The 20,375-nt window shown below is 41.9% G+C and overlaps 1 protein-coding gene across 13 annotated transcripts in view; it reads left to right on the top strand.

Annotated features, from left to right (window-relative positions):
- The window catches only part of LOC124151105, a 79,757-nt gene that overhangs the window by 9,671 nt on the left and 49,711 nt on the right, over nucleotides 1-20,375 (top strand). For 5 of the 13 annotated variants that reach the window (XM_048403171.1, XM_048403173.1, XM_048403174.1 and 2 more), the window contains exons 1-4: nucleotides 131-536; nucleotides 14,213-14,301; nucleotides 15,817-15,998; nucleotides 16,865-17,142. In XM_048403171.1, the coding sequence (XP_048259128.1) occupies nucleotides 485-536; nucleotides 14,213-14,301; nucleotides 15,817-15,998; nucleotides 16,865-17,142 (601 nt within the window). In that variant the 5' untranslated portion in view covers nucleotides 131-484. Of the gene's footprint in view, nucleotides 1-129; nucleotides 537-12,237; nucleotides 12,421-14,212; nucleotides 14,302-15,816; nucleotides 15,999-16,864; nucleotides 17,143-20,375 lie in introns of those variants that run through there. The other 8 variants (XM_048403177.1, XM_048403178.1, XM_048403172.1 and 5 more) reach the window with 6 other exon arrangements.

Consider the following 20,375-nt stretch of genomic DNA (forward strand, 5'->3'; position numbering starts at 1 on the left):
TGTAATATAAATCTGTCGTTATAAAGACCGCCCCACGTATAGCGTGCTGGGCGTTAGCGCTGCTTCTGAAATGAACTAGTCGCTTAGGATCTCTCTACTTATTTGTAACCGTGTATGCTACAATTTGATATTAGTCAATGGTGGCAAGTCACAAAGGAAATAACAACGAATGGTTTACCGACAACCCCCGATAACCATCCTTACCTGGACAAGAATGTCGGCACAGTGACTGACAGTTGGACAATGCTACATAATGCTCGCTGAAAAGTTCCCATGCATTACAGTCTATCAAAATCACTTCAGTGCCAATCACTCATGCTGTCAGTTGAACTCGGAGCTATTAATGTGAGATAAAAGATGACTCAACCTCAAAAGGGCCTCTGTATGTATAGGGCGCTCAAGTCAAACTGGGCAAGGAAAGTGGGCACCGCTATGGTCTCCGTGGGTGAGGTTGTGACTGTTTCTCGTCTCTGTTAACTCTAGCATGGATACCGATATAGATACCATAGACCTAGAGGCAGAATCCTTCGATTACTGTAAGTATAATTGTGGTTTGAAATGTTGAATTTCGCCATCTTTGTACGAGAATGTCTTAAAACAAAACTCGAGGTTACAAGAGAGGCGTCTAAATTCCTTTCGAACTAAGAGTTGTTTTTTCTCAAGTAGAAGACAGCTATTTAATCTGGAATACGTAAGCATATATCATGAGAATCCAGTTAAACAAGAAATGAAAAACAGAATCGTGGTTTCAGAACGTTTGGTTAGTTTCTAAATATTTATCCCAATTTCGGGTCCTTTTGTAATGTTAGCGTCTGTGTTGAATAAACGTTGTTTTGGGTGAACGCCTCTTTGAACAGTATTTCAGTTATATCACGGCGTGTCAGCTTCATGTGGGAGGAAAGCCTGAAGTGATGCAGGTCTTTGACATTTACCATCAGCACTTGGGTGAAAACCATTCGAACATCAAGGTGCTTACAAACAAGGGTTAAAACAAGGTCGAGTCTGGGATTCGAACCCTCGATAATTCAATCCTGGCACGCCTTAGCAACGCAACTCTACATAGCCAATTTGAGGTACCTTAACCCACTGGGCCATCTATGCCCCTTTATAACAAGCAGTTATGTGTCTATGTATTTTGAAGTCCAAGTACGTTTATATGTTTATGGAAATACCAGAGAACAACGATATACGTACTCAGCGATACCCAAACTGGGCGATCAAAGAACAACAGACAGTATTTACTCTGGCCAATATCGATCTAATAAATGTGACCCCTACCCTATTGATGTCCAGGCTTGTTCTGATACCCCGACGGGAAATGTATTGGTTTTTGCCGGACGTGCACGGCTGTGGTCAAGGGTGCACGACAAACTCATTCAATGACAGACCTATTGATCTGGGCATATCCGCCGTTATTGCCACGAGTTACTTTCAATAGCTGATACTAAAGCTTACCCATAGAATAGTTTCGTGCGGACAGAAGGGCAAAAGCAGAAAATCAGATTGTGTAATTGATTAATTGTTTATGATTTCGATTCAATCCCAATCACAATAAGACAAAAATGGTTGACTCTGGGATATCATTGTTAAAGCATGGATCGTCACAATGTGTGAAGCTCTATCATGAAGACTCTAGCTGTCGCTGAAATATTGCATGGAAATATAAGCGTGGAAAACCATAATCACTCACTCACTCACAATAATGGTAAAGAATATATGCTCAAATCAAAACTCAAATAATGAAACAAATGTACACAAGCAAATACAATGCGAGTTAATTTAGGAGTTTAATGCAAAAATAAAATTGCCCTCTTCAGTTGTCCTCGTCTGAAATCTCCCATAAGCACGCCACACACGTAACGTTAAATAGCAGTGTAACAGGCTCTGTAGGTTCCAAAGAGCTTCAAAACAAACTCTGTATGTTTAGTGATGTTCCTTATCAAGTAACGCCACAGATTCTGGGGTCCATAAAGAAATGTCTGGTCAAACTCTGTGACCCATACCGTGGATCGTTTGTCATCCGTTGTCACTCTTTTGTCTCGTCCAGGAACTTGTGTTTGAGACATTAAGAATGTCCTAGGGTTCTTTTTTTGTTAAATAAGTTTTTTCCAGGATTTTCGGGAACAGCCTTTTTTTCAAAGAATTCCCATTCAGAGCTTGCCTGTCAAGCAACAACCTCCTTAACTCCACGTTGCCACGAATGTTAGGGTCGGAGGGTACCTGTAAAGACTGAAATGGACAAACGATAACTCGACATAGCTCAGTCGTCGTGGTGCCTTAGAGAGCTATGAATATCCTCTTGGTGTTAGTCTTCTGTGTGAGTATTTGAATGATAATGGGGACACATTCGTCTCGTTTGGACTAAAATACCCAACTTCCAAGAATGAAAGCTCGACATGATTTCTAACACTTCAAAACCATATTTCAGGTAGAACTACCACGACAAAGGGCCCCTTTTGATTTCCTCTGATACTATGATGCCATCCATTCTTTTGCCTGTATCACTGAGGGTAAAATATTTCTCTAAACGTTTTCAAATGAAATTCAAAATCAAATGTAATATGTGATATCGCTGCCAATAGTGGCATGAACCTATACTCACTAACTCATGACATTATTTGAAGGTCATGACATTATTAGTAGGTCTTGTCTCATGACGTTATTAGCAGGTCGTGTCTCATAACATTTATAGTCGGCAATGTTTCATGACATTATCAATAGGTCATGTCTCATGACATTAATAGTCGGTCATGTCTCATGACGTAATGAGTAGGTCATGTCTCATGACATTAATAGTCGGTCGTGTCTCATCAGTTGGACATGTCTCATGACGTTGTTAGTAGGTCATGTCTCATGACGTTATTAGTAAGTCATGTCTCATGACGTTATTAGTAGGTCATGTCTCATGACGTTATTAGTAGGTCATGTCTCATGACGTTGTTAGTAGGCCGTGCCTCATGACGTTATTAGTCGGTCATGTCTCACGACGTTATTAGTAAGTCGTGCCTCATGACGTTAGTAGGTCATGTCTCATGGCGTTATTAGTAGGTCATGTCTCATGACGTTGTTAGTAGGCCGTGCCTCATGACGTTATTAGTCGGTCATGTCTCACGACGTTATTAGTAAGTCGTGTCTCATGACGTTAGTAGGTCATGTCTCATGGCGTTATTAGTAGGTCATGTCTCACGACGTTATTAGTAGGTCCTGTCTCATGACGTTATTAGTCGGTCATGTCTCACGACGTTATTAGTAAGTCGTGTCTCATGACGTTAGTAGGTCATGTCTCATGACGTTGTTAGTAGGCCGTGCCTCATGACGTTATTAGTCGGTCATGTCTCACGACGTTATTAGTAAGTCGTGTCTCATGACGTTAGTAGGTCATGTCTCATGGCGTTATTAGTAGGTCATGTCTCACGACGTTATTAGTAGGTCCTGTCTCATGACGTTGTTAGTAGGTCGTGCCTCATGACGTTATCAGTAGGTCGTTTGTCTTGACATTATCATGTCTCAACATTGTAGATCATGTCTCTTGACATTAGTACGCCATGTGTCATGACTTTATTAGTAGGTCGTGCCCCATGACATAAACAGATCGTGTATAATGTTTCTCATGCCATTAGCGGGTCGTGTCTCATCATTGAAACTAGGTCCTCCCCATCACTGTATATAGTAAAGGTATGGGTAACTAATGAGTAGCGTTATCAAAGAACATGTCAGTATTGAACTGAACACGTCAACACCTTGATACAAAACATCAGCATATGCTTTAACCGGGTCAATAGAAACATATGTCCTTCTTAAAATGCTATCTCCAAATGTCTTTGTTTTATTGAATCTGTTTGAGAAGCAAATCAGTTTATGGTTCAACCACCTTACCTCATTTCCATAGGTCGTGCCCCATACACCATTTATACAGTCAGTAATACCCAACGGCAACAGAGGTGTACATTATCCCTTTAAAATATTGCCAAGATGTTTTCAGCATTTGATAGGTGGCCGCCATATTTAATCCCGTATGCCACCACAGGATTAGCCTGTTCATATTTGTTGTTCCATGGGTTTATTGAATCCCTGGCGTTACTTAGGACATATGTAAAAGGATTTCTTCCCATTCTCCCTGCTAACGGCGGGTACAATGTCTTCTGGGTGAGATCTCGTCAATAGAAGCACGGGACCGTTGAGGCACCTGAAGTTTGTGTGTGCAAACAGTGGACTGGGTTCATGATCCGTCGCCCTCGACGCCGAGTGTGGCTTTTCGGGCCTGACAACCCGGCGTTGCATAACAAACATATCACGAAAGAGGACCTAGCAATGTTTTTCAGTATTTTACTTTCGCTGTTGTGAAACTATTTCAATACTTTATTGGAAGGGTATTGTGCGTGTGACATAAGGATGTTAGTGGTGTTGGAAGCCAATGATTGATTGTTGAATGTGGAGCAGAAGCCGAGGTTTAATGGAACTGTGGTTTTGTCTCGTGTATCTGAATAGAGAGCACTTTACGGGGTCGGACAAAATGAAATAGGTCTTTCGTGGGTTATTGTGCTTTGAATGCATTAGGACCACATTTCGCTAGCTAATACTGAGCTTTAATTTATATACACAGTCGTCATACAACATACATGTACCCAATTCTTTGCAATGATGTAAATGTATGGTCAAGGAATTCGAATACATTATCGTCTCGTAACTGTTCTCCTATCAGCTTATAGCATGGCTTCGGATATATTCTACACATTACAGCTTATCGTGTTAACAACATATATTCATATATTCCATTGACATTAAGTTGTCAACCAACAACGATACACTGTGGGGGGGGGTGGGGGGGGGTGGGGGGGGGGGGGGGTGGGGGGTGGGGTGGGTGGGGTGGGGGGTGGGATATATAAACTATTTTTCACGAATTGTGTAACTTATTTTATGAAATATTTAAATTTAGAACACTTGGAAATAGTTTTTAAATTAATTTAGGACATAGATCGATTCGCTTTGATTCGGATAATTTTTAATAAATATTCAAAGTCAATGGAATAGGACACCTGATGTCTTCACTGATTTTCGGTGATCCATTCTTATACTTTTCACTACTTTTCACTACTACGCCGACTTTCACACCCAACGGAATCTGTTTCGGGAGACTTTTATTTAATCTCCGGAGTTAATGTTTCATGTAGAAACGGGATATAGAAACGGGCTCCGTCCGTCAATTCGTCCGTCCGTCCGTCCGTCCGTCCGTCACGTTTCGTTTTCGGAGCATTACTCAGAAACCGTTCAATATTTTTTCAGGAAACTTTGCAGGTCTGTCGAGTACATGCTGAACTGGTGCCTTTTGCTATTTAGAAATTTTTAAATTTTTATTTTTTTACGTTTCCATGGCAACAAGATGGACTTAGGTTCTGTGAGGGTAGGGTTCGTTTCCGGAGCATAACTCATAAACCGTTCAATATTTTTTCATGAAACTTTGCAGGTCTGTCAAGTACATGCTGAACTGGTGCCTTTTGTTATTTAGAAATTTGAGAAATTTATATTATTTACGTTTCCATGGCAACAAGATGGACTTAGGTTCTGTGAGTGTAGGGTTTCGTTTCCGGAGCATAACTCATAAACCGTTGAATATTTTTTCATGGAACTTTGCAGGTCTGTCAAGTACATGCTGAACTGGTGCCTTTTGCTATTTAGAAATTTGAGAAATTTATATTTTTTACGTTTCCATGGCAACAAGATGGACTTAGGTTCCAAACTCTTCTTTTTTTACAATTCCCTTGACAAGTTCCACCTCGGTTAAAAAAAGGTTAGGGTTTGTTTAGGTTTAATAATGTCATAAATTCTGCAAAAGGGGCGGTGGATATAGCCAGGTTAGTGGCAAACTCTTGTTACTATTGTAATGACGGAGAGATGTGGACACGAATCCTAATCACGACCGCTGTATTTCATAAACGATGCACACGCAATAGTATTTATCCATGAAGCGATCTAAACAATATGATAACAGTGGGTAAGTGAATGAGTTTGTTTTGATGTTGCTTTGAACTATATTCCAGTATATTCACGACATATAACTTTGTTTGTTTGTTGTTTAACGCCCCATTCAGCAATATTCCAGCTATATGACAGCGGCCCTTAAATAATCGAGTCTGGACCAGACAATCCAAAGGTTGACATCATGAGCATCGATCTACGCAATTCGGATACGATGTCATGCATCAACCAAGTCAGCGAGCCTGACCACCCGATCCCGTTAGACGCCTCTTACGACAAGCGTAGTCGCCTTTTACGGTTTATGGGGTGCTGAAGACCTATTCTACCCCGAATCTTCACGGGTCAAATAAAACTGTAACGTTGGAGGACAGCTTAAGTGACGTCATAGAGGCTGACCACTGGGAAACCCACAAGCTCAATTTAGTAATAATATGTTTTGGGGTGAATCTTTTATTCCAGATCGGTGTATCCTGACACCAAGCCTACAAGCGTTGTACGTTTATGATTTGATTAAGCACTATGAATGGCTAGAAACAGACCTACACAGCCATATACCGTTATACTGCGTGCAGACCTGGTATATAACTGTAACGGACTGGATACTTGCTCTCTTGTAAAATGCATCACATAACTGAAGTAAAACAGTCGTGTCACACGTCCACACATAGCTGTTGCTTTACAGAAATGGCATTGGTAATATATTCGATTCTTTCTTTAATATGATATGATATAATAATTATTGTTTAATGGTTCATTTTCCAAAGCCGTGCAATATTCTGGAAAGGTTCTCTATGGTAATCGATGAATGATGATCGATCTATACTAATCAGCCTCCGGTCTCTATTGATCTCCCAAGTCAATCAAGCTAAACCATCTCGTTCGTGAATTATTTTCGTACTGCTACACCTAATACTGTAATAGAGGCTTGAACCAAGAGGCTTGTTCTCAGCGTCAGTGTGTGACACATACACGGGGCTCCAAATTACTGCCATGAAATACATTGGGCATTCACAGAATATGGATGTGTGCTCTGATTATTAAATGGTGAGGTAAAATGGGGTTTAACGTCGCGTCCAAGATTATTGCATTTATATAGCGACGTGGCTGCTTGTACTAGTCCGGACTGATGCCGATTTATAGTGCTAGCTCACTGAGATACCATGCCGCAGTTTAACATGAATACCCCACTCAGACACAGTATACTGACTCCGAGCCGACCAGTTCTTGTTTTAGCCCCTTAATGCCGAGCGGCAGACAGGGTAACAACAAGTACCAATTTTTAACGTATTTTGGTATGACGCGGCCGGGGATCGAACCCCGGACATTCCGCTCTCCGGGCGGACGCTCTACCACTAGACCACGGAGGCGGTCTGTTTATTAAATGTCAGGTTATGTATATTTGTGGATTATGTTTCTCATTTTAATTATGTCTGTTACTTACATATCAATTTTCTTTCGGGGAGGTGGGGTAGCATAGCGGGAAGCGCGTTCCGTCGATAGCCCCTATCCGGGTTCGATTCTCCACATTGGTACATTAAAACCTGTCTTTGTGTCCTTCGCCGTGACATTATTGAAGATCAAATCAGTCTCTCGTACTTATCTTCTACTCAATCATAGCTGTCTGCGAGGTTCGCTATGCAGAGCTGCTTCACTTACATGTGCAAGCTGGGTCCGGTGGTCGGGGGTTCGAATCCTAGAACTAGCCTATCCGTGCTCGTGGGTTTCGCCAGAGGGGTAAATGTCTCCGATCTTCGACCTGTGAAGATCCAGGGTAGAATAGGTCTTCAGCAACCCATGCTTGCCGTAAAAAGATGACTATGCTTGTCGTAAGAGGCGACTAACGGGATCGGGTGGTCAGACCTTGCTGACTTGGTTGATGCATGTCATCGTATCCCAGTTGCGTAGATCGATGCTCATGATGTCAACCTTTGGGATGTCTGGTCCAGACTCAATTATGTACAGACCGCCGTCATATAGCTGGATTATTACTGAGTGCGGCGGTTTAGCTGACCTGAGCGCTATCCAAGGTAAACGTAATCCAACTCAGTCTGTAAGTCATTGCTCAGGCCCCATATCACAAAGCGATCGTAGAACCAAGTCAACGTTAAATTATGGGAATTCGAATGTACGGGGCCCAGGACGTACCGTATTTCAGTTAACGGATGGCATTCGCCACAATGACCTTTAATTAAAATCAGGACTAAAATCATAACACGATTCACAAAAACACAAGACGTGGAAACGTCTCACATCCCCGCTGTCAGAAGATGTAACAACCAATACGCCATATTTTAAAATCTTCATGATTTTGCATTTACTTAAATTAGAATAAACGTTTGCAGATACGACCCCGGGCGTAAAATACACTACCGGACAAAAGATAATATACACCCACGTTTGAGTGTGGTTAAATGTAACAAACAAGAAATGGTTACTCGTTGGTGATTTTTTTGAAACGGGTATCATAGTTGTGTTTTCGACCTTAAGTTTGATGTGTTTCGGCGAATGTCAGCCTAGTAACGTGTAGACAACGTTTGTAATGTTTTGGTCAAATCCAATTTCCAAGTGTAGACTTTCTTTTGTCCGGCAGTGTAATTGGGATAAGATTGTATGTAAATGAATTTGTTATTTAGCTCGCCCTAATCTAAGCACCGTATCAAGTATCCCTACCTGACATTTGGCAGTAAGAACACAGGTATATTAGAGTCAAGGATAAAGGATAAAGGGGGCGGGGGGGGGGGGGGGGGGGGGGAGGTCATTGACCCATACAAAATACAACTGACCAAGCAATATTGAACAGTACGAGTCCAGGTAATGGGTCAGTTGACCCCTTGTGTTGTCAAAACAGCCCGAGTCTCTGCTGCCAGCACTGACACGGCTGTGACATAACGGTACTGTATAGTCGATATCAATATATGCATGTGGTATGTATTGAGTTTTCTTACACCACACGAATGGTTTTTCTTCTGTGTTCGCTTTAAACCGGTTCGAAATATTGCAATAAAAACGTCTCAGGAGGGATAGCGTATTCCCCCTCCCCTTTAGCCTGTTATCATGGAAATTTGTTATTGATTTTATGATCGATCGATGTCACTGGAGCGTGTGTCTCGCTCGGCGGGGGGTATCTGATTGTTGATAACGCGGGTTACTACTTGTAACACGAGCTAAATACAACAACCGCTACTAGGTATAAAACAATGAGAGTAATTAGAGCTGTTCATCTCATCCTCTGGGAATTGACGGATTTTAGTTTGCCGACTTACATTTAATCATAGTATGGGCACGTGAAATAGTACCTACATTGATGTGTTTCTATACAGAAATATACTACCTAATCCTCGAGTGCCACAGTCAATAGATATCTCGAAACAGGATGTCATTGACGTTAATTGTCTAACGCTTGCGTGTAGGAGTGGTCTTTCTGTGTAGAGTTGCGTCCCTTACCCGGCACGGTCATCGATTCGTGGGTTCGAATCCCAGATTATGATCCTTGGTCTGTCAGCACCATCTCCACGCTCGTACGTTTCTTCTTCATCATTATTATTACCATCACATTTATATTTTGTCATATTTGTTTGTTTGTTGTTCAACGCCGCACTCAGCACTATTCCAGCTATATGACGGCGGTCTGTAAACAATCGAGTCTGGACCAGACAATCCAATGATTGACATCATGAGCATCGACCCACGCAATTGGGATACAATGACATGCATCAACCAAGTCGGCGAACCTGACCAACCGATCCTGTTAGTCGCCTCTTACGACAAGCATAGTGGCCTTTTTCGACAAGCATGGGTTGCTGAAGACCTAGTCTAACCGGATCGTTACGGGTTATATTTTGTCATAAATAGATGAGACACTATATATTGAAGGAGTTAAACGTCTGACGGTTTCATTAAGCTTCAGGCATTTATGTCAGTTACAAATTCGTGATAAATCATGATAAAGTTTACAAGCGCTAAATTGGCCTTTGTCGTGTGACGTCTAACTGTCCACTTCAAAAGATAGTTCTAACCTGAACCCCGATTAAAGAGACATTGCGATAAGACACCGCCTTGACATACACCTGGTTGTGGAGGTCAAATGGACAACGCTTTAGTTATAACTTATGATGTCACGTGGTCTCGTGTGCACCTCGCAGGCCACAAATCAGACGGGGGGTGGGCACGGGTGGCCCAGTCGTCTAAGGTGCCGCGATTCGCTGTGCAGAGTTGCGTCCCTTGGGCACGCCAAAAACCTATGATTGTTGGTTCGAATCCCGGTTCGCCCCAATTATGTTTCTAGGTTTGTCAGCCATACCCGTGCTCGTTGGTTTCACCGAAGCGGTAAACGTCTGAGACCTGCATCATTTCGGGCTTTCCTCCCACATTAAGCTGACACGCCGTGATATAACTGGAATACTGTTAAAAGCGGCGTTAAACCCAACTCACTCACTCACTCACAAATCAGACGAAGTTAAGCAACGTTGGTTCGGGAGGTTGTTGCGTTGATGACAGTGTACTCCCTGACTCACTGACACAATCTCAAGAAACCCTTAATTACCAGACTTTGTTATTGTCATATAGACCTTTTTTGGTTTCATTTTTAAAAGATTTCTTTCGGAAGAGTTAAACACAGCTTATATGTATGATTTGTGACATTATATTACAAAAGAATTGCCTCTAGGGTTAGAAACATGTTGCTTTGAGTGTTTCTTTGAATGATTGAAGAATTGTACACCAAACCCCCATATTGAAATAGTGGTTTTAAACTGGACATTGAAACGCACACCGTTATCCACTCGACTGCTGAAACCTATTGACGTCAACCACCAGTGACGCTGGGACAGGTTTTTATTCAGTCAAAATATAGGCATTATAAATGTACTTCTCGTCACGATATGGCTGAAATACTGCCGATGTGACGTTAAATATTAACTTACTCACTCACTCAGTGAAGCTGGCTTGGTATCAAAACTACCTAAGGACATTTAACCACTTATGGCTGTCCACTATAAGTAGACCGTGGTCTAGTGGATCTCTGCCCGGAGAGCGGAATGTCCGGGTTTGATCCCTGGCCACGTCAGACCAAAAGACGTTAAAAGATGGCACTTGTTGTTACCCTTCCTGGCGCTCGGCATGAAGGGGATAATACAAGGTATTATACTGCGCCACCGTGTAATGCAGCTGAGTTATGTGTAGGAAATATAATTTTACTATAGTACGTGTAATTTATGGATGTCTTGATAAAACAAGGACTGGTTGGCTTGGAGTCAGTATACTGTGCCTGAGTGGGGTATTCATGTTAAACTGCGGCATGGTATCTCAGTGGGCTAGCACTATATAACCAAGTTTATTCCGGACAGGTACAAGCAGACGTACGCACGAACACACGCACACACATGCGCATAGATGTATGTTGAACGCCGCATCATCATAACCAAATGAAACATAATGATAATTGCATTAGAACTTCTTTGATCTTTGGTAGATTTAAAAAAATTAAAAATTAATTCCTTATATTTTCTATCCAATATACGCATCATCTAAAACACTTTAAAGGGGGCATTTCTTGTCTTTATTTCTTGAAAAAATATTTCAGGTGTTTTGAGATCGCCTTTATCGATGGGTTTATTTATGCTTATTAACCATTTTCCCGTGAATGTAGAAGTCACAAGAAAACACTTTAAATAGGCATTTCTTTGAAATATTTCAGTAATAAATTATCGTTCATACCTACATTTACTTAAGCCACTCAATGCATACCCAACTATCTTATCATACACGTTACTGTCAGAACCAGTTCTGATTATTTCAAATTAAGTTGGTTTATTGTCCTTAAAAAGAACATCCTTATCTCCTGATCACCCCCAACAGGTGGGGACCACGGGAGTACCAGTTGCTTGGACACGATCACAGCTAAGGCCTTTCTGACACAATCCTGCATAAGTCTTTCACTGACACACTCAGTGGCTAAGTCTCTCGAGATCACTGCCTGGCGTTGTGTGAGGACCTTGGCCCCCTGGTTTCAGGGCTTCTGTTGAGGTAGACACTTTGAAGCTTGAGGACAATAGACTAAGTGTGGGGTTTGCGATCGGCACATTGACCCGGCCAATTAGTACAATATGCATGTAAATTGTCGTGAAATGGGTACACGATCAACGCGGGTGTTGGGGACGGGCTTCCCGTAGGCAAGCACTGACACTATAATCGGTGGCCATAAACTGTTTCTGTGATTGGAGGTGATTTAAGTACCGTGTCGGTTAGTGCAACAATGTTGCCTGTTTGTCGTGTCAGACACTGCCTGTTCTGCCTTGAGAGTCGACGTGGGGATATGTCACCTTGTGTTTTACACAACATGGGTTTTCTGATTTATACCTGGACGATTGACGTGTGTACCTCTGCTTGATTACCGATGTGCTTGTGTAGCAATGGCCCACGACCTGGGAAATGTGTACTCACACGGTATGTTAATATAAGTGACAAAACCTTTTCTATGATCTCCATTGTAAGATTCAGACCATGTAATACCTTTCAGGGGCGGTCGGGTAGCCTAGTGGTTAAAGCGTTGGCTCGTCACGCCGAAGACCCGGGTTCGATTCCCGACATGGGTACAATGTGTGAAGCTCATTTCTGGTGTCCCCCGCCGTGATATTGCTGAAATATTGCTAAAAGCGGCGTAAAACCATACTCACTCACTAATACCTTTCAGACAAAATATAATAGACTGCGGTTATAACGAACTTGAGGGGGGGGGGGGGGGGGGCACTAATTTTAGTTCGTAATAACCGTAGTTCGTTATATGCATACATACAGCATATATACAACAAATGGTCGGGACTAAAAATAAGTTCGTTATATCCGTCAATTCGTTATAAGCGTGTTCGTTATAAACGTAGTTTACTGTACACTGATTTATAATTAGGTTTTAGTTTGATATTTGTGATATATATGCGGACATATAAATCATATATTACCCCTTTGTGGTAGAAATGTCATTCGACCATTTAGACTAGTACCTTTCTCCTATACTACTCAAAAGAAGTTAAAGAACACCCGATATTTTTTATATGACTATAGTTAATCTGTCATGCCATGACTATAGTCATATGAAACAGTCGGGTGTTCTTTAATTTCTTTTCAGTAGTATTTATTATCAATATTTTATGTCTTACCTCTTTTACCCAATATTTAATTTACATCACTACTGTGGATAACGTGGAGTACTTGACTGCAGTCTCTTTAAATGGCAAGGTGTGCTACAGAACATCTTTGTTAGAAGTGCTCTAGACCAGGGCAACAGCTAAGCTGTGTACACAGATAAGCTTAGTCATACATTTATGAGTGTGTGAGTTGTGTGAATTTTGTCATACATTTTTTATTGTATATACCCTATGGGTTTTATGGGAAAGGTGAGTGGGATGAAATGTGATTCAATATTATTGCATATATAGCGACGTGTATGCAGGTGTATGTGCTGTTGGTTTTATAGTGCTAGCCGGATTGGTGTCGGGTTTATAGTGCTAGCCCACTGAGATAACATGCCGATGTTTAACATGAATACCCCACTCACAGTATACTGACTCCGAGCCGACCTGTTCCCTTGTTTTATCCCCTCAATGTCGAGCACCAGGCAGGGTAACAACAAGTACCATCATTCAACGTCCCTTAGACCAGGGATGCGTTCTTTAAGGTATAAGGTTCCTTGTATTTGACTCGCCATTACTACCTGTGCAGGGCTACTTTCTTTACCTACCATGATCCTCTGGTTTGGGGTTCAAATCTCGATTTCTCCTGATTGATATAAGATCCTTGGTCTAACAGCATCCCCCCTTGCTAGTGGGTTCCACCAAACGGGTGACCCGCAAAGATCTAGGTTAGAATAGGTCTTCAGTAACCCATGCTTGTCTTAAGAGGGGACTAATGGGATCGGGCGGACATGCTCGGTGACTTGGTTGATGCATGTCATTGTATCCCAATTGTGTAGATCGATGCTCATGATGTCAGTCCCTGGATTGTCTGGTCCAAACTCGACTATTTCTAGGCCGCCGTCATATAACTGGAAAATTGCTGAGTGTTGCGTTAAACAACAAACAAACAAACAAACAAACGGGTAAACGTCTAAGACCTGCATCGGTCTGGATTGGGCAGACCACCCCATTAAGCTGATAGCTGTAAGTGTTCAGCACGGCGTTAAACCCAACTCACTCAATCACACATATATTGGAGTATCTGTACTGACCTCCACTTGTTCCAGGCCTGGACATCAGCGGGGAGAACCTAGAGGACCTCCTGGCATATGATGACCTCTTCCTCGACTACTTCAACGCCTTCCTCGGACTTCCGGTATGTATCCGTCTGGCTACAACAGAGACACCCGCTGGGTATCACGGGTTTTTAACTAATACTAGATTCTGTTAACACTAGGTGCGTATGTGTTCGTGCGTGTGTGTACGTGCGGCTAACTGGGTTGGGTTGCCAGGCACGCTGGCATGGTTGATGCATGTCTTCGTAGATCGATGCTCCTAATGTCAATTACTGATTTGTCTGGTTCAGACTCGATTTATGTACAGACCGCCGTCAGATAGCAGGAATATTGCTGACTGTAGGGCTGCAACGACACAGGAAGGTCACGATACGATACGCATCACGATATTCTGGTCACGATACGATACGTTTCTCTATACGCAATGATAAAAAAAACAAGACTTAAAGCATGTCAAGATTGAACCTTTCATGATTTTGGAACAGTCAAAATTATTTTATAATATTTATTAACAAGACTACTGAAGTTGTTAAGCTTCAAAGTGGAACTTTCCCTAACTTTCCTTCAAAACAATTCAAAGTTCAAACACCAGAAAATAATTAATGTACTTCACTAGTGATACAACTTCAAAGAATTTATGATGCAATGGTCGAATACATTGTATCTGGAATTATTGTTTTATCAGGAATAATATATTCCAATATCGTGTAGCTTTAGTTGCAGCTTTTACTATATATATTCTTAAAATTATAAGAACCACAAGCGTAGCATTTTGTAACTGGTGATTGCTGTTGCAGGATATTTTTACGTATGGAACAATTTGACCAGTCACCGTAGGGACTTCCCGCGCTACATGTATTTCGATAGGAAAACGTTATGTTGACATATATTAGCCAAATTGCCACAAATATGTCTTTAAACGAGTCAAAGTAGGGCATTGTTAATATGTGTATCCATTCTCTAGCAACTAAAGTTCATTTCAATGCGCCAAAAGCGGTAATCTGACCGTGGTTGCTGTTTCTCTTCACACACGATTTCACCTAACTTAATGAAAACAATATCAAATGGAATTTTGAATAAATATATATAATATGATACAAACACAAGTCCAGATATACAATGAACACGTTTTAATAACAAGATAGTATAATAATGGTATTGAATTGCGTACTTCAGTTTGGATTTGCTGACTGGTATTTTCGGTGTTATGTGCTTGCGGTGATCAGCTGATAATTTTTTTTGAGATGGGGAAAAGCACCTGTCAGTGTAAAACCTGAGCTTATTAAAAATGTAAGTACGTTTTTTGGAGCCATGCGTTACCGCGCGCTTGAACCAAGTTAGAGGTTTATTGAAAGGCACAATAGCGCGGAAACGCTGTACTTGAGATTTGAGTTCCGTATCGTGGCGTATCGATAAATGGGCCTACGTTTATCGTATATCGTATCGTGGGTCAAGTATCGCGATGCATCGGAATATCGGGGTATCGTTTCACCCTTAGCTGACTGCGGCGTTAAACAACAAACAAACAATACATGCAGTGATATAACTGAAGTTAATCTTTAATGTACATCACTGACGGATATCCTGCGTTGCAGGTGTTTCCCCAAGCCCTGGGCTACAACCGTCTGACCGGGGCGTTCGAGGAGATTGACCTGAGTGACCTGAGCGGCTCCCTGTCCGGGTGCGTGTCCCCCTCTGTCCACTATGGCGCCACCACTGGGGAGTGCGAGAAGATGCTGGAGTGGGCTAGGGAGGAGAGACTCCCCCAGTTTCTCAGGTAGCATCTGTCACGTCAAACATTTATCACAACCTCAAACATCTTTCACACGTTAAACATATGTCATATCAAACATATCTCACATGTCCAACATCTCTCACAACCTCAAACATCTTTCGCACATCAAACATTTCCAACAACGTTTGAACACGTCACATACACGCTTCACACAAGATCCAACATATCACACATAAAACATCTCACACAACTTTTGTGCTGTATTAACCCACTGAGAAAAATCAGTCCCAACGACGTGTTCACTTTCATTCTTCTTCTTCTTCTTCTCCTTCTTCTTCTTCTTCTTCTTCTTCTTCTTCTTCTTCTTCTATGAAAACCTCACATACCAACACTTTTGTTCTTTTTTATTTTCATTCTTGTGAAAACTTTTGTTTCTTTTACTAACAATTTCCTCCTTGCTGCAATACCCCCTTCTCATACCTCGCCATCAGTTCCATTTCAGACCACACAAAATTGGTAATTTGTATAACAGAATCGCCGATTCCTCTTTTGTAAAGAAAAATATTTAAGGGTGACTTGGTTGATCGCATACGAGACTTTGCTCATAATATCAATCACTGAGTTATCTGGTCCAGACCCGATTATCTACAGGCCGCCATTATATTGCTGGAATATTGCTGGCTCTGGCAACAAACAAACAACTTGCTCTTGTCCAATGAGACGTTGTCATTTGATCACGTGTTGTATGTTCAATACTGCAGACGATATTTTTCGTAAGACTACGTGCTGCACGTGCAGTCCATGCAAAGTGTGATACAGCTATGTTTTTAGTAAGGGGTAAGTTATCCGACTCTTGAATCTACAACTTATCAAAGACTAGAGGATGCGTAACTTAATGTCATTGCCAGAACTCAGCTGTTCCGAGAACTTAAGTTGTGCAAGCTGTTGCTGCGGCCCCTTGACGACCGTATCTCTGCCAGCCGCAACTCCAGCCGACAGCTACGGGGATACAGTCGTCAGTCCGAGAGCTACGTGTCCAGCCTTAGCAACAGCGCCGACAACAGTGCTGAAGATGCCTTGGATGACGAGTTCGGCCTGATGGAACTGAGACATTCGGCATTATACAGATTCCGGAGACCTGGCAGTAGAGCACTCAGTGACCCCGCCGGGAGGATTTACTATGACAGTGAGTGAACGACCTGTTTATAAAGCAAATACAACTCAAGAACAGATCAAACAAATAAATACGTCAATTGACCCTTGCTCTCCGCATATGTTCTTGTACATTCTCTGAGCTATTGCAGAGACGGGAATACAGTACACATCCACACCCCAAACCCCAAAGCGAATCCACCCACCCCCACCCCCTCCCCCAACATACACATACACTCCTACCTTAATTAAGAACACCTATCACGGGTGCACGGGTGGCCCAGTCGTCTAAGGTGTCGCAATTCGCGTTGCAGAGTTGCGTCCCTTGGGCACGCCAGAAACCTTTAATTGTGGGTTCGCCCCGGTTCGCCCCGATTATGTTTCTAGGTTTGTCAGCACCATACCCGTGCTCGTGGGTTTCACCGAAGCGGTAAACGTCTGAGACATGCATCACTTCGGGCTTTACTCTCACATTAAGCTGACACGCCGCGATATGACTGGAATACTGTTAAAAGCGGTGTTAAACCCAACTAACTCACAAGGACACCTATCATGGCTTGGCAGTTAATATGATAGAATCGGGTGTTCTTAAACCTCTTTTGAGTAGTATATTATATTATGAATGTTTCGTGGTTAGCCTTGTGGTTAAAGCGTTCGTTCGTCACGGGTTCGAGTTCCACATCGATAGTGTATAAAATTAATTCTTTAACCGGACGTCTCTGATGACCATGAGTGCCTTTTCATGTTTCTGAAACCTATCGTTTTCACAGATAATGGGATACTTGGCCCATACTTTTTCAAACAATTTAAACACCTACGGTTTTTTTTTACAATCTCATCCTACCGGGTACCCATTCACTGCACCATGAACAGAGGCATATTATCACATACGTAAGCTTACGTAAGCAGCCACCACACGTGTTAGGAGTGCTTCAGTGTGGGGCAGCACCGAAGCCCAAGAAACTTTCAATCGTCAGACTGCCGAACAGTCACCCATCCAACTACTCTCCGCAAACACTCTCTTTTATTATCATACTAGTCCTGTTGATATCAAACACACATTATTAGTATATTAACAATAGCACCGGATCCGGTCCCTCTGTTGGCCCACCAGCTACATCAATTGGTGTTAATAACAATTTATCATCCAAAACTGGCTCCCACGCGAGATCAAGCGATATCTACATTGTAGATATCGCTGAAATGAAATTGCATCACAATGCTTTGCAGACCATTGTGACGTCATTGTTACCATGACGTCACAACCAAATGACATCACTAATGGGTCTGCTAGTGGCTGTTAGCAGTACTTTTTACATTTTAACACTGCTTGTTACTGTCTACAACAACAAAAAGTTGGAAGAATGATTTTGGATGATAAATAAAATCTCACCCTCGTGTCTTTTGATATCAAATATATCAACACTCGTTGATAAAAGCCTCGGAGTTTTCCACTTTTATCAACAAGTGTTGATATATTTGATATCAAAAGACACGAGGGTGAGATTCTCTATGTATCTTTTTTTAACCTGTGTTTTCCCGATCTCCTCACCCAAGCCCCTCCGCTTACTCCTAAACAAGCACTCCATTGATGTATCCGATCTGTTGTAGGGGCAATACTCTGACAGTAAGATTGCTGTTGACGGTAACATGTCTCTCCGATTTTCACAAGGGAGTGGTTTGTCCTCTTGAAAAACATATAGTGACACAAAGTACGAAAACTTATCAATCTTCAGGGTGAATAGCTTCCTGTTCTGTCTAGACAGCTGGCTGTGTAAACAATCATGTAACGTTTGGTTCATTGCGTATTGTGTACATTAACTCTACATATGGCATCTGCTCCCAATGGAACAAGGGTCTTAACAGAGTTGCGCCCCTTAACTACAACGATTGCCCCATTCGTGACCAACTCGTGTTATTCCGGGACAAGCCGAATAGCGACTCGTGCCCCTCTCATGGCCATTTTTGCGACCGGGTTCTGTCTTTCGCGCAAACGGGCATACCTAAAATAATTGTCAACTCGTCGCGTTATGGTTCACATGTATTTCCCCATATATTATATATATTTCAGATGCAATTTAAAGCACATCGGGACATGCGGAATTATACAGTATGACTGAACACATTTAACTGTGTCTTGGGTATAGTTTTAGATGCAAGACATAATTATGTGAAATCAAAAAATATTTCTGAGGGATTCTTTGACGAAGAACTTGAAATCATACGCGCATTCGGATTGGTTTGTCGTATTTTCGCACATAACATTCATCGATAGGGGGACGAGTCTTCTTGCAGGTTACGGAAAGAGGCGATTGGTGACGAATGCGATTGCCCAAGCTCCTTCCCAGCGCGTGACACCTTCGTTACACTCTCGGTAACATCGCTGGAAGTGTGGAAGCGGTCATTACAAGAATCTTGAAATTTGCCCTCTGTCCCCCAATGTAGTAACGTTGATGCTTTTGTTTATGTCTTTGGGAATGCCATTATAGTGAATTTTGAAAAGGTTTACGACTGACCAGATTTCCCAGATGAATTTACCTTCTTGTTGTTTGAATCAGATTGGTTCGAGATTGCAGACGAACGAAAATCAACCAATTTCCCCCTTCCATTCTTACTATACCAATTATATGATAGTTTAAATGAAACATAAATTCCAATAGACACTCAAAGAAAATATTGAAACTTGGGTAAGAGTATTCGGTCGGCGTCGTGGCAGTCATCACTTGTTCGTAAACATAACGGAAAGTCGGTTGCGAGTTCAACTCCGAGCATGGTTGTGGCCACCTATCACAGTGGGGAGCTTTGACAGGTGACAGCGGTAGTATAGAGATCTCCGCGAACAGGATATCGCTGGTGATATCGCTGTGAGGCGCTTGCAACGACCCCCCACAAAAAACAACAACAAACAAACAAACAAACAAACAAAACAACAACAACAAAACAAAACAAAACAAAACAAAAACAAACCAAAAACAACAAACCCAACAAAACATCCCCCATTGATATAACTGAGATACTGAGTGGTGTTAAAACCAAAATCAATCACTTTCTCTTTTCTTAGAGCATATGACAAACTTCGCAACAATACACTGAGAGGAATATTATTCAAATAATGTTATTGTTGTCTTTTCCTTTCCAAACAAGATTGATTTCCACACTGCCGGGATTCTGTTTATTTTATGTGTAGTTGATGATATATTCGTGAATGATCGTTCTGCGTTAAGAAACTGATCGGACATGATTGCATTTTCAACATGACTTCTGATC

The sequence above is a fragment of the Haliotis rufescens genome, unplaced genomic scaffold, assembly GCF_023055435.1.
Source record: "Haliotis rufescens isolate VD_foot unplaced genomic scaffold, xgHalRufe1.0.p SCAF_3, whole genome shotgun sequence".
NCBI classification, from domain to species: Eukaryota; Metazoa; Mollusca; class Gastropoda; order Lepetellida; family Haliotidae; genus Haliotis; species Haliotis rufescens.